This window comes from Ptychodera flava, chromosome 2 (genome assembly GCF_041260155.1).
Source record: "Ptychodera flava strain L36383 chromosome 2, AS_Pfla_20210202, whole genome shotgun sequence".
Classification (NCBI taxonomy): Eukaryota; Metazoa; Hemichordata; class Enteropneusta; family Ptychoderidae; genus Ptychodera; species Ptychodera flava.
Window position 1 is genome coordinate 12790945 of NC_091929.1, and position 14430 is coordinate 12805374.

The 14430-nt window shown below is 36.5% G+C and overlaps 1 protein-coding gene and 1 long non-coding RNA gene across 3 annotated transcripts in view; both read left to right on the forward strand.

Moving 5' to 3' along the window:
* The window catches only part of LOC139114818 (glutathione S-transferase A-like), a 41647-nt gene that overhangs the window by 12896 nt on the left and 14321 nt on the right, over positions 1 to 14430 (forward strand). The window contains exons 4-5 of one of the 2 annotated variants that reach the window (XR_011547953.1): positions 160 to 228; positions 534 to 970. Coding sequence is in view for 1 of the 2 variants with exons in the window: in XM_070676765.1 (XP_070532866.1) it covers positions 160 to 228; positions 534 to 758 (294 nt within the window). In the remaining variant the exon portion in view is untranslated. Of the gene's footprint in view, positions 1 to 159; positions 229 to 533; positions 1090 to 14430 lie in introns of those variants that run through there. The other variant, XM_070676765.1, reaches the window with a different exon arrangement.
* LOC139114791 (uncharacterized) lies at positions 7877 to 9223 on the forward strand. The gene is made up of 2 exons (XR_011547945.1): positions 7877 to 8641; positions 9035 to 9223. It is a non-coding gene; the product is annotated as an uncharacterized lncRNA (long non-coding RNA).

Here is a 14430-nt window from a genome sequence, read left to right on the forward strand (position 1 = left end):
ATGTATACAGTACCCTGAGGAATATTTACTTTAGCACACTGGTTGACATCTTGTCAAGTCAGGGCAATAATCTATGCGCATCATGGAGGATATTAATTTTTGTCAAGAATGTGCATTATCAAGCAAACATTTTAAAACTACAATATTGTTTTTTGACAGGCAAAGGTGGGTCAGTTAAAAGCTTCTCTCAAAGATGAGGTGCTCATTTGGGAAGGATACCTGAAAGAGGTAAGAGCCAGACAAAGTTACGGAAGTATGATATATTCTCACACGGGGATCACTGCTGCGAGATTTTGAGCAATCTGTGCTGGAAGTAACAAAATTAACATGACAATGCATGTATTTTGCAAAGCGAATGTCTCAGGGGTGAGACAGTTTGTATGATAATTCAGACCCCAATCAAGGTGTTAATAGGAATGAATTGTTTGCGTCATAGCATCCTAATGAATCTTTCACCGCAAATACTTTCACTAGAGTAATATATCGTTCTGTACATCACATCTTCATTATTTTTGTCATTTTCATAATCCCAGCTTGGAGGCGACTCTTTCATCGCTGGCAAAGACTTCACTCTTGCCGACTGCTGCCTCTTTCCAATTGTGGCTGTGCTTGTCCGTCAAGGAATGGACCTGGATAAGAGTGTACCAAACCTCGGCAAGTATTACAAAACAGTCAAGGAAAGGCCATCTGCTCAGGCCTCATGGCCGCCACATTTCAAAGAAAGTCCAAACCAAGATAGGTTTAAAGATGTAATGTAATTGTGACTTACTGCAGTATGTGCTACGTGGTGTTTTCTTGAAATGAGTAAGATATCCTGTGCATTATTGGTTTTCAGACTGCTGTAGAAAAAATTACAAAAGTTTGTAATTATTACCCAGAATGCAAAGTAGCTTGATTCTTTCCTCAGCTACTAAATGTGAACCATCTCCATTCACAAAATATCTTTGTAACCTTCGTAAAGTTCTGAGAGGTGTATGTATGTTCTTAAAAAGTGTTGTCAGATCTTTTTTCTTGGTTAACTTTTGTTTGTGTGCCTCAACCATGTACACGATAAAAAAAAGTTACTGTAATAAACACAACTATTGGAAATTGGCCTGTGGATATTGTCATTAAGCTTTATGATTATTTCACACATTATCATCCATTTAGAAGAAGTGTGGAGTCATCCTCAGTCTGCGGTTGTGCGACATCCTTGTTGATACACATTGCCCAATCTTTACCTGGTATTCTCTTGCTGTCGCCTCTGGCGACAGCAAGAGAATAACGCGCAAGTAAAGACGTCGCCATACTCTACATCTAATTTTAATCAGATTGGACATTGCCTGGCCTCTTTCCCGAATTCAGCTATTAAGGTAGAATATATCCTGTCCATGCTGTCCAAGGAGCCCATTTTGAGGTATATAATATGACCTTTACAGCAAAATCCACAAACATATATCACAGTGAATTGGGAACTCTTGGGGCTGCATTTGCATTAACAATTGAATTTAATTTCAAAGGTTCAAGAGCACAGGAAATGACATGAAGACTTTTAGCAACAGGTTCAATATTGGACATTCCATGAATGTAAAAATGGACCAGATATGAACAGAAAATGCTCATGTGTTTAATTATATGTTGCAGTTATGTGTAAATTTGAACCTTTGCCACATGTTTGCAACTTCATTGAAAGTGTTATGATCAACATAATGAATAATATTCACCACAGATTAATTTTAAATCCAAGTATATATCCCCAATCAGAAAAGTTCATTAAAATATGCAAATTAGGAATTGACTGAAATGTTCTCATTAAATATGCAAATTATGAATTGGCTGAAGTAAAAATGTTAAATGACTTTCAATAATGGCGTATCATAGTATCTTTAATGTCAAAGTAGTTTGTCAACTTTGGTGTAGTCAAGACAGATAAATATCCTTAATTAGGAAAATTCATTAAATTTGCAAATATGGAATCGGCTAAAGTAAAAATGCTTAATGACTTTTAATGCTGTATCATAGTATCTTTAATGTACATAGCAAGTTTTGTCAAATTTGGTCTAGTCAATACAGATAAATATCCCTAATTAGGAAAGTTCATTATATATGCAAATTAGGAATTGGCTGAAGTAAACGATGACTTTTAATAATGTTGTTTTATAGTATCTTCAATATATGTTGCAAGATTCATCAACTTCGGTTGAATCAATTCAGATATATATCCCTTATTAGTGAAGTTCAATAAAAATGTAAATAAGGAATTGGCTGAAGTAAAACTTCTTAATGATTTTCAATAATGTTATATCGTAGTATCTCCAATGTACATAGCAAGTTTCATCAACTTTGGTCAAGTCCATTCAGATTTATATATCTAATTAGGAAAGTTTATTAAATATGCAAATAAGTATTTGGCTGAAGTAAAAATGCTTAATGAATTTCAACAATGTTATATCATAGTATCTTTAATGTACATAGCAACTTTCATCAATTTTGGTCAATTCAAATAAATATCCCTTATTCCAAAAGTTCATTAAATATGCAAATTAAGAGTTTGATGAAGTAAGAATGCTTAATGACTTTCAATGATGTTAAATCATAGTATCTTCAATATACATACCAAGTTTTGTCAATTTTGATCAAGTCAAATCAGATGTATATCCCTAATTATGAAAGTATATTAAATGTGCAAATTATCCATTATCTTTTATGTCACCCCTTAATATCTTTCACAGCTGTATCTTGGTGTGATCAACATTTGTAGCAAATCTCATCAAATTGTGTGCAATCGTTGTCAATATATATCCGTTTTTTCTAAAATCATTAATTATGCAAATGAGCAAAAAGTAAGCAAGCCACACCCACCAAAAACTAATCAGTTCTTGCCATTTGCAAACTGAATCTAGATACCAGATTTAATTCTGATCTGATGAGCCGTTTTTGAGTTATTGAGCACACAGACAGACAGACAGACAGACAGACAGACACACGGACACACAGACATATGCTCACATGTGTCAACACGTGAGCAAAAAATGACAAACAGTTTAAAACAGATTTCAATGTAAAAGTTAAACAGTTATTTGAAAAATGTGCATTGAATTGATAAATGATGATACCAGACGAGGGCATCATAAAGATAAACTCTGCACATACAGAGAATTAACCAGATATGAACTGTAAATGCTCACGTGTTTCATTATATATTGCAGTTATGTGAAAATTTAAACCTTTGCCACATGTTTGCAACGTCACTAAAAGTATTACCATCAACATAATGAACAATATTCACCACAGGTTAACTCTATAGGTCATTAAGTATTCAAATACGCAATTAGCTGAAATAGAAATAATTAATTTCTTTGACTGCTGTCACTGTATCACCTCTTTATATAGCAAGTGTAATTGCCTCTTGTCAAGTCCTTCAAACTAAATATTCCAAACTTTGAAAGCTCATTAGATATGCAAACTATAAATTAGCTGACATGAAAACTTAAGTGCGAAATGACTTCCAAAATTGGTATAACCTGGTATAATCATCAATGTACATAGCATGTTATGCCAACTTTGATCAAATAAATCAAGTATATATCCCTAATTAGGAAAGCTCATTAAGTACACAAATTAGGAATTGGCTGAAGCAAAAATGCTTAATGTCTTTCAATAATGTTAGCCTACATAATGGTATCTTTAATGTACATAGCAAGTTTCATCAACTTTGGTCATGTAAATTCAAATATATATCCCTAATTTCAAAAATTCATTAAATATGCAAATTAGGAGCTGCATGAAGTAAAAATGCTTAATGACTTTCAATAACGTCGTATCATAGTATCTTTAATGTACATAGCAAGTTTCGTCAACTTTGGTCTAGTCAATACAGATAAATATCCCTGATTATGAAAGTTCATTAAATATGCAAATAAGGAATTGGCTAAAGTTAAAATGCTTAATGACATTTAATAATGTTCTATCATAGTATCTTTAATGTACGTAGCAAGTTTCATCAATGTTGGTTATGTAAATTCAAATGTATATCCTTAATTCCAAAAGGTCATTAAATATGCAAATTACGATTTGGTTGAAGTAAAAATTCTTAATGACTTTCAATAATGTTAAATCATAGTACCTTCAATATGGATACCAAGTTTCGTCAATTTTAATTGAGTAAATTCAGATATATACCCCTAATTAGGAAATTTCATTAAATATGCAAATTAGTAATTATCTTTCACGTCACCCCTTAATAACTTTCACAGCTGATATGTCTTGATGTGATCAACATTTGTAGCAAATCTCATCAAATTGTGTGCAGTCGTTCTCAATATATATCCGTTTTTTCTAAAATCATTAAGTATGCAAATGAGCAAAAAGTAAGCAGGCCACATCCACAAAAAACTAATCAGTTCTTGCCATTTGCAAGCTGAATCTATGTACCAGATTTGATTCTGATCTGATGAGCCGGTTTTGAGATATTGAGCACACAGACAGACACACAGACAGACAAACAGACAGACAGACAGACAGACAGACACATGGACAGACAGACATCGCTGCGACATATGCTCACGTGTGTCAACATGTGAGCAAAAAAAGGATTTCTCTCTCAAAAGTTATCTTCATGTCATTAAAAAACTCAGACCACATATCAGCCCTGTGTAAGTTATGTATTAGTGCTCACATATTACACATCAGTAGAAACATGTAGATATAGAAACATTTAATGTTATGGACAGAAAATAACCAGTATGCCAAAACAAACAAGGAGAAGATGAGATACATTTCTTTTTTCACTGCAAAGGCTACACAGACATTAGACATGATTTTTTCAGAGCTAAACATTTGTAAAACCGCTTTCAGAGACAAGACCTTATAAACATTTTATCAAGAACAGACAAATCATTACGTGAATTTGGAAAATACATACATGTTTTAAACTCAGACAAGAAAAAATGAAAAAAACAAAAATATTGTTGAACATATAAATATCTTCATATAGAGACATTCATATATATTTTTAGCTCATATTTGGTTATGTATATAAATACCAAAAAAGCTTATATGATGAGTCAGTGGTGTCTGTATGTCTGTATATTTGTGGGTATGTCTGTGCGGATGTATGTCCGTCACACACAAAGGCTCGCATACCGCCAGAGCTACCATCTCAGTATTTGGTGTACAGGTAGATGCAGGGGTTGAGATGTGAATTTGTTCAAATGAACACATCACTGTAAAAAATGTGCAAATGAGGTAAGAAAAAGGGAAATCCTGCAAATGTGCAGGAGTGATGGCATGCCAGTAAGAAAGAGGCCAACTCCACTGATCTTGAGACATTTCCTGTCATTGTTTATGAACTGTTACATATTAACAGACCTGCTCAAACCGTAGACAGTAGAGGGGGGGGGGAGAGACCGTCTCTGGTCAAACTAAGAGTGGCTCGTTTCTGCTATGCATGTTGCTAAAGTTGACCTCCAGTACCTAAAGTTTCAGACCTTAATTACTTTTGTCATTCTTGTTTTTCTGGTTTAAATATTTCTTGTTGTTTTTCTGGTTGTACTGTGCAGAACTCATTGTCATAACATCAACGTAGAATTTTCCTCCACTGAACAGATAGAAACAGCATTTATTGTTGATCATTGGTAACCATACTGGTATATACCAATTCTGATCAAATTTGAGTGACACCGTATAATTGCGGTATTTTTTTCATTTAATACTCTTTTATTGTTGATTTTGCAAAACCTTTATGATCAAGATCCCCATTGGGATAAAATTTCAATAAAGGCTTAATGTGCTTTATTTTAATGTATTTAAGCTGTGGTTCTAATGCTGTAAGATTGAGTTAATCCGAAGAATAATAGAAATTGGATGTAATTGGCAATTTTCAAGATAATCCATTTTTATTTCTTTCGCCACATCAGGTTGTGAATTGTGTACTTGCGGCATTTTACATTGCCTGTTGTTTTACCTTGTATATTTCTTTAAGAAGCCATAATCTAGCTCCCCAGTAGTTTTCGTCTTTTTAAGTAATCATGTAGACTTGGTTCAAGTTGGTGATTTTTGAAAATAAAATCGTTTGTACTAGTTTCTCTTGTGTCTCTCCTATTTTGTACAAACCTTTCCGGAATTTGGTAGACCAGGCCAGGTTTTCCCAGCGATTGAATGAGTTACCTTTGAGTCTGCGCAGTATAGTGAGTTATTTTCTGCCGTACAAATAGGCGCTTAGGTTATTACTGTAAGGAACTGGATAGAAATTCCAGGAAGGGAGGGCCAGTGTTTTTCAAAATGACAATACGCATAGAATAGTCACCCTTCAAACTTTAAGTTTAGTGTTTGCCAGAAAATTGGCTACCTAATTATGCACTCAATAAGGTTCAGGATGTGACTCCATGAAGTGCTGAGCCCGTGCACAAAATATGAAGGCTGTAGCATGCTGTACGACCCCGTGGGAGGTAAGAGCTCCCTTACCGAAAATTATTTCTACTGCAAATTTGCCGTAAGTTTGCTGCAAATATGCAGCAAGCATATAGCTTGCAGGAAGGAGTTGCAGAAGTTTGCAGGTAGATGTGACCCTCCTGCAAACCCTTAAGTCAGTTTGCAGCAAATTTGCGGCAAACCAGATTATTGCTGCAAATATGCAGCAACACATGATTGACATATTTCCCACTATTTCATTACCAGGGAGTACACACTACACACTGAGTACTGTTGCACTTCGTGACCAGTCATGTGTAAGCAACATAAAATTGATCTTCATTTATATTTTACGTTCCTTTATTTCATAACAGACAATCCACTTTTTAAATTATAATAACTGGTAATGCTAGATAATGAACAGCTTCAGTTATGCTGGTGAAAGCATTGCATGGATATAGAGTGCATCTATAGTATATACTGTAGTGACATGATGTAATAAAAGTGCCCTTTGACAATCTGGTTGGGTAAATTATGGTTGGATCGAAAACTGAATTTTCAGGGAAACAAATTTTTGAAACAGGGACTTGTCTGTCTTGCAAGTTACACCCTGTATTTCTGCGAATGATACCAAAATGCAAACATTTCGAACGAAATGTGCGTTTGATGATGGTCTGTAAGGACACGTCGTAGACTTTTGTTACTGCAAATCTGTACAGTAATGTTTCCGCTACTACCTCCAAGCAGAGTAGTGGCTGTGCTCCAAGCTATTCATCCATCAATATAGTACATGTATACGGTACGTACAATAGAGAGATTAAGATTTCATACGGGAACGGAACGGCAACGAATACGTCATCACTTTCTGCGCGCTCTCATCATGTTCTGATGATGTCACACGTTCTCTTGTCGTTTGGCAGTCGTTTTCTACGTGAAACTGCCACTTTTCTCGTACACCTTTTCCGAGAGCGATTTTCACGCTCGCTTCGCCATAGACTTGATAATCAAAACTAACATTCCTTTCGTTTTGTATTGTTGCTCTTGGTTTTATCAATCGCCGTCTGATTTTGAGATATTTTAGGTAACAAAAAGGAAAAAGTACTCCCTGCAGTGCACTCGCAGACGACGACACACGCGCGGCAGACGTCGCATACACTGCACTGCCGATAACATTCAGTCTAGACTGAAATTAACATTGTCGTTTGTTTTACTTCCGTGACTTTGACACGTTTTTTCTAACACAAAGTAAAATTTCAGTATTTTCAATTTTTTTTCTCTGTGTTCTATTAACCTGATATCAGAGCAAAATCCTTAAGACGATGCGACTGTGTGAGTCGGGCCGGTCAAGTCTTAATCCGAATCTGTGCAGAACGTTACGCTTACGGAACGCGTAGCCACTCTACGTTACGTTCTCGCTACGGGTGAAATCTTAACCTTTCTAATGCACTGCAGCTTACAGTCTGTCCCATCATGGAGGTAGTGGTCCCATCGATGCCGCTGACAAAATCTCGCCTTCTGATAACATGGGTCGAGGTAAAAGGCTTTTGTCCATGTTTTCAGCGTTAGAGTTGTATTGCCGAGCACAAATTGGAGATTTAGGATTACACTCCATCCCGAGTCGCTGTACGAAAATTCAAAGCGCCGCTTCACCAACGTCCAACACGTCCTGTGTATCAGCTGCGAGCAGCCGACATGTTTACACTCTCCGGTCACGGTTCATCAAGGTCAGTTCGCGCATTGATATTGATTCTTCGTGCTGAAAGAATTTTTACTCTCTTTTTAGTCTTTCTATGATAAAAATAACCATTTCATTAAACTAATAAATTAAGTGCTATATTAAGTATGAAATATAACGGATTGGTGCAGATGTAGAGTCAATTCCAGCATTTAAAAACGGGACTACATTATCAATCGCGTAATGATTTATAGATCGCACTTCCGTTATCGTCATGAGGCTTGATCGGCGCGAAGTTAGATTTTAGTACCATCGGCCAGTGTCGGCTGCGTACTTGTGAGCAGGGAGTTATTTAGTGGACAATTTCGTGATCTTTCTATGGAATCGCCAGCCAAATGATATCACATAGTTGCAAAACGTGTATACAGTACCAGGGACAGGCGGAGTTCTAAATTTGTGAACGCGAGCGGCAGTAAAGATGCCGACTATATTTTCTGAGTACGGTATTTACACACAGCACGGTGAGACCTGCAACCGGACCGGGAATCGTCCAGCGTCTGCGAGCCGTTCAGAAATGTAAGTCAATGTACCGTTCGTCTGTACATCGATCGCTATAATTATGTTCTGTAATCGTTGTATTGCAATCTTTACCTAAAGATAAATTTTCGTTGAGTACTGATTCATACTGAACGCACTTTCGTTTCACAACAGTTACTTACAGTAAGTGCTGAGATTTTTGCAGATTGTCGCCGTCGTGTATGTAAACAACATACGGCGAGTTGTCCGTTGTCGGACATTTTAATCAGTATTAATTTAATTTCGATCATGAATATTTATGCATTTTCTGCTTCAATTTTCAACTTGATTTTGTCTCATTTTCAAATAATTATCGATTTCTTTCATGAAATTTACAATGTTTGGTCAAACGGTAAAGACTTACACTCTTCCCTGAACGATTTATATTTTCAGAATCCATTGCTGGTACAATATAGGGACAAGAAATTCAGAGAACAGAAAGCCAAATCGCAGCCTTTGACAGTAATGTAAATGTTACATGAAACTTCTCAAGTCAAAAGAAAATCTTGACATGATCATGACACTTATGTGGCATGAAATGAACATGGCATATAAAATAAATTGTACCACAATTGAATTTAACCTTTTTTCTCTGTCATCTTTTTGTTTATAATAACTTTATTTGCGCTGACCATTGTTTCTCGTGAAACTGGTATTTCAGAGTTAAGTTGGATAAATAATATTTATATATTGGCCGACTGTGGACAGCACAAGATGTGTTTTATCCAACTAAACTCTGAAATACCAGTTTCAAGAGAAACAATGGTCAGCGCAAATAAAATAATTTGCTGTATGGAGTTTGCGGCAAATTTTCAGAAACATTCAAATTAATTTGCCGCAAGTTTGCTGCAAGGATTGTGCCGCAAATTTGCTGCAAAGAGTTTGCAGCAATGTTGCGGCAGGGAGTTTGCTGCATATTTGCAGCAAGTTCACAAGAAACCTAATTTGCATCTGAAAAATGAACCACCCGCATATTTGCGGCAAATAGTTTGCTGCAAAGCTTGCGGCAAATTTGCAGTAACAGTTTGCGGGAGGCCTAAAATTTCGGTAAGGGAGAGCACATCAAAATTTGAAAACTTAACCATACAAACAATACAGTAAAAATATCAGGTAAGAGTACAAAACACAATGAATAGGAAGAAACTGATTAATAGGCATATTCGCTAAATTGAGGTCAAAGGATATACTGGTCATGTGACATTTTGGCAGAAAACTTTGTAGACATAATTATCCCTGTTAAACGAAAAATCAAACATATGTGTGCATAATTAAAGGCCAGCAATGCTTCACAACTTTTGATAATTTTTCCCCATTTTTGTTTGAATGTCAACCATAATTCCTTGTTTTTCTCTCTAATGAATATTGATAAACAAAGTGTCAGCTTGTCGACTCAGCCTGTACCTGTACGTGTGAAAATCACATTGTTCTGGTCCGGACTAAGAAATCAAATGTAAACAATAACAATGTATTTTACACATATAGACGCTAAGTTGACAATTAGCTAAATAACGGGTGTTATAACATTTTCTGGGGAGTAGAGAAAAAGTTGCAATTGACAGATAAAAATAATGAAAAAATCATCAGGATAGCATTACTGGCTCTTTAAAGATCATATAATGCTAATTCATTATTTTTATTTTGTATATCAATTGCAATTTCTTATTCTGTTTTCAAAAGAGTGTACGATTGAGAAAAGGAGACAAACTGAAGTTTTTGTGCATCATATGAATGTCCATAACACTCTGAAAATAATTCTGATAGCAAAATTGACACGAAAAATTGGACTTTACTGTCACAGAAACGTATTCAGTGCAGACTGCACAAGCATTGATGATTGAGGCAAGCTGTGGTGTCAATGGGCCCGGTTTTTGAATTCAGTGAACAGACACTGACTCATTTTTCGGTGCAAATAAACCCTAAAATTAACTGTCGGTGACAACTAACCTTTCTGTTTGTTAATTTCCCCATTCTAAAATGACTGAAAAAAAGCAACTGGAGCAAATCTGACATAGAGAAAAACTCGACTCCGCATTCAATTCAAAACAAGGGATATCTGACCCTCTAAGTTGTTCGTTTAAGCTCTACTGAGTCTGCGCACAAGACTACAAGACCAGCTAGGTCACTAGAAAAATACAGCTCATTGGTTTGCAAAGGGCAATGTTGATCCAAACTAACAGTAGTGAGGGATGATATACGCACAGTAAAAACGTGACAAACAAGCACATTATTTTTTTCAGAAGCTACAAAACAGTCTTTTATAACTACAATAGATTTTTTCTTCCTTTGTGTAGTGCAGACAGTTCAGTGAAAAATGAAAAAAATCCCTTGAAAGTACAGTGGGAATGGCTGGCTGTTGTTAATTTTGATGTTTGAATGTACATTAAGCCCTATGAAAGCAGACTTACAGAATATGTGCAAACAAACATACAGAATATTTAAGCATGAGGGAATATGCTACAAATTTTAGGGATATTAAAGCTTATGAATAATATTATATAGGGCTCAGCCCTTGGTGTCGCGCCAGGGGTTAAGATTGGCAATGTTATTTGTATTGATTCATGATAAACTCTAATGTTACTTCATAAACGTTTATATGACAACTATGCCCAGTTTCCCTCTGATGAAAGCAGTTCACGTACTTACACGACGTCAAACCCTGCAGCAGGGCAGGTATAGATTTTCTGTAGCGTGTAAAAATTTTGGACAAAAAATGGCAATTTTTACAATGATAACAGCCTATAGCGTTAAACAAGGGACGTATTATGCAATAATTATCATTGCAATGGTAACCGCACTGCACTGCCCACCTTCCACTTGCAAGCTGAAAACTACAGCGTTCCGTCTAAAAACTTGCAATTTTTGAATCTAATTATTGACACAGGGGGCGCTCTTCTATAATTCAATCCCAGCATTCTTTGCGTATGCCCCCGTTCATATGCACGACAGTTTTCTCCGTTTATCTGTATCAACGATACTTGTATCAGCGACAAGGTGTATAATAACATTTACTGGCTAATAAAAGAGGTATATTTTATAAAAGGCATGTTATATCATAATAATTTGTTTCGTATTTGTTTATTTACGAGTACTCAAAAAAAAAAAACATGGCGGCGCCCAATGAGAAAGAAGGGTACACTTCCGGTTACTCGCATAGTATAATAATATGTAACAGGTCTGACCTGAGAGCGAGCGCAGCGTAGTATATCGTCATTGATGTTTTCAGGCAATAGCATGCTATTAATTTCTGTGTTTGATGCATGATTCATAACTTCTTAGCCATTGACTGTTGAGGTTGAATTGTTGTCAATTGTTTTCTAGAATAACATTTATAGCAATTTAACTCGGAAATGCCAAGTTCACTAACGAAAATTATTTAAAAACTGGTAAATTATATGATTCCGATCAGTTTATTATATTAAACAGGGGCGGGAACAGAGGCAGTCTAATGTAAAACACGTACTTGATATTCCCGTCGGTAGCTAGCTCTCAGCACACTATTTTAATTCTCGCGTGAGTTGACCGTTCGTTCTCGCGAGAGTAGGCTTGTTTCAAAATGGCGCGGCGCCTAGTGATGACCGATCCGGGCCTTCAAAAGTGATCGAAAATAGTCATTTTGAAACAAATTTCACACTTTCTTTGAAACAGAGAGATTCTTTTGTCGGCAATACACATTGTCGAGTAGTTTTTGTGGTAGATGATATCTTTAATTTCACGCAATCCGTGTAAAAGTATTCAAAATGGCCGCCTCCATGGAACTGTGCTCTCTTTTCAAACTCGTAGGTATATAGAGATTCCATTCTAAATTTCTTGTACACGCATTAGTCTTAATGCTCGCTTCGCGAGCGGCCTTCGGCGCTCTCGCTGCGCTCGCTATTATATAGGGCTCAGCCCTTGGTGTCGCGCCAGGGGTTAAGATTGGCAATGTTATTTGTATTGATTCATGATAAAATGTAATTGTTACTTCATAAACGTTTATATGACAACTATGCCCAGTTTCCCTCTGATGAAAGCAGTTCACGTACGTACACGACGTCAAACCCTGCAGCAGTGCAGGTATAGATTTTCTGTAACGTGTAAGAATTTTGGACAAAAAATGGCAATTTTTACAATGATAACAGCCTGTTGCGTTAAACAAGGGACGTATTATGCAATCATTATCGTAACCGCACTGCCCACCTTCCACTTGCAAGCTGAAAACTATAGCGTTCCGTCTAAAAACTGGCAATTTTTGAATCTAATTATTGACACAGGGGGCGCTTTTCTAAAATTCAATCCCAGCATTCTTTGCGTATGCCCCCGTTCATATGCACGACAGTTTTCTCCCTTTATCTATATAAACGATATTTTGTATCAGCGACAAGGTGCATAATAACATTTACTGGCTAATAAAAGAGGTATATTTTATAAATGGCATGTTATATAATTGTAATTTGTTTCGTATTTGTTTATTTACGAGTACTCAAAAAAAAACATGGCGGCGCCCACGAAAGAAGGGTACACTTCCGGTTACTCGCATGAATAAGCGCATGCGTAGTCAGTAAGCCGCTGGCGCGACTATTAATGAGTCGTCCGCCACTCTTGGAAGCCCTATACATTCACAACAGTGATACCCAAATTTGTTGACTTTGAAAAAATCTTATAGAGGATGGTGTTTGGAGCCAGCAGCTTGAGCCAGCAGCTTGGATTGTGTAAGCGAGTGATTTATGGCTTGAAGTATGTACATCACAAGTCACATCACTGCAACATTAAAACTTACATATAAGATACCATTAAATTTTTCAGTTAAATCCCCCCCAAATTTTAAAATCCCCCTCAAAAATTCCAGTAGAGGGGGACCAATCCTCCCTGGTATAGTATCCGAGATGAAACACTGCATTGATATTGTGTTGTGTCAGTTCTTACAAGTCAGACTTACCTGTGGATAAACAGTTCACTTTCCCGTCAAAGAATTGTAATTCAGCCATATCAATTTCCGTGGCAGTCTAGTAAACCACACATTTCAATTCTACTGATGAATATTTTATTTTAATAAATTGGTATTCACTTTGAGTGCGTTTCATGAGGAAATTGTTTACTGGTAGTTTGTTTGAACGCGTACAAAATGCACATTGAGAAATAAAAAAAAATTGGAAAAAAAAAAATTTCCCTACCTACCTACCCTATTTTTGAAAACCATGTAATCGGAACAGCACAATTTTTTTTTTTTTTGGCCTTACGATTTCAACTGAAAGGACCGACGTCCCTCAACTACTCAAGTGCAAAAACGCAACCCGGGCATTTCAAACATTGCACGCAGAAGAACAGAAACAGGAAGACATTTTGTTGACATGACTTTAGAATAGCCGGTAATTTACTTTCTTGTCAATCGCACATTCATTTAATGCAGTGAATATGTGAGCCCCATTCATGTTCTTCCAAACTGACATGTAAGCGTATAAAATGGGTTTTTACTCGTCGGCAGTGAGACGGTCGGACGCATGAGGATACAGTCGTCGGAACTGCGCTCAGAGGTCGCATGCGGACCCGACCAATATAAACACAGCATCTAAGGTGCGATGGTGATTGAAGAAAGTTACAGATATGATGATGCGGAACATCTAGATATCGTGGATAAAATACGTTGTTTGTAAACAAGAAACTCGCACAGGCGCAGTTCCGACGACGGTTTCCCTAAATAATTTGCGGTGGGAAAAATTATATGATCGACCATTGTCGCAACTCTGTTCCTGCTTCACTCTGGGTCTTACTGGGGAATAGCCTCAAGCTGTCTGTTGCGAACAGTATTCGTA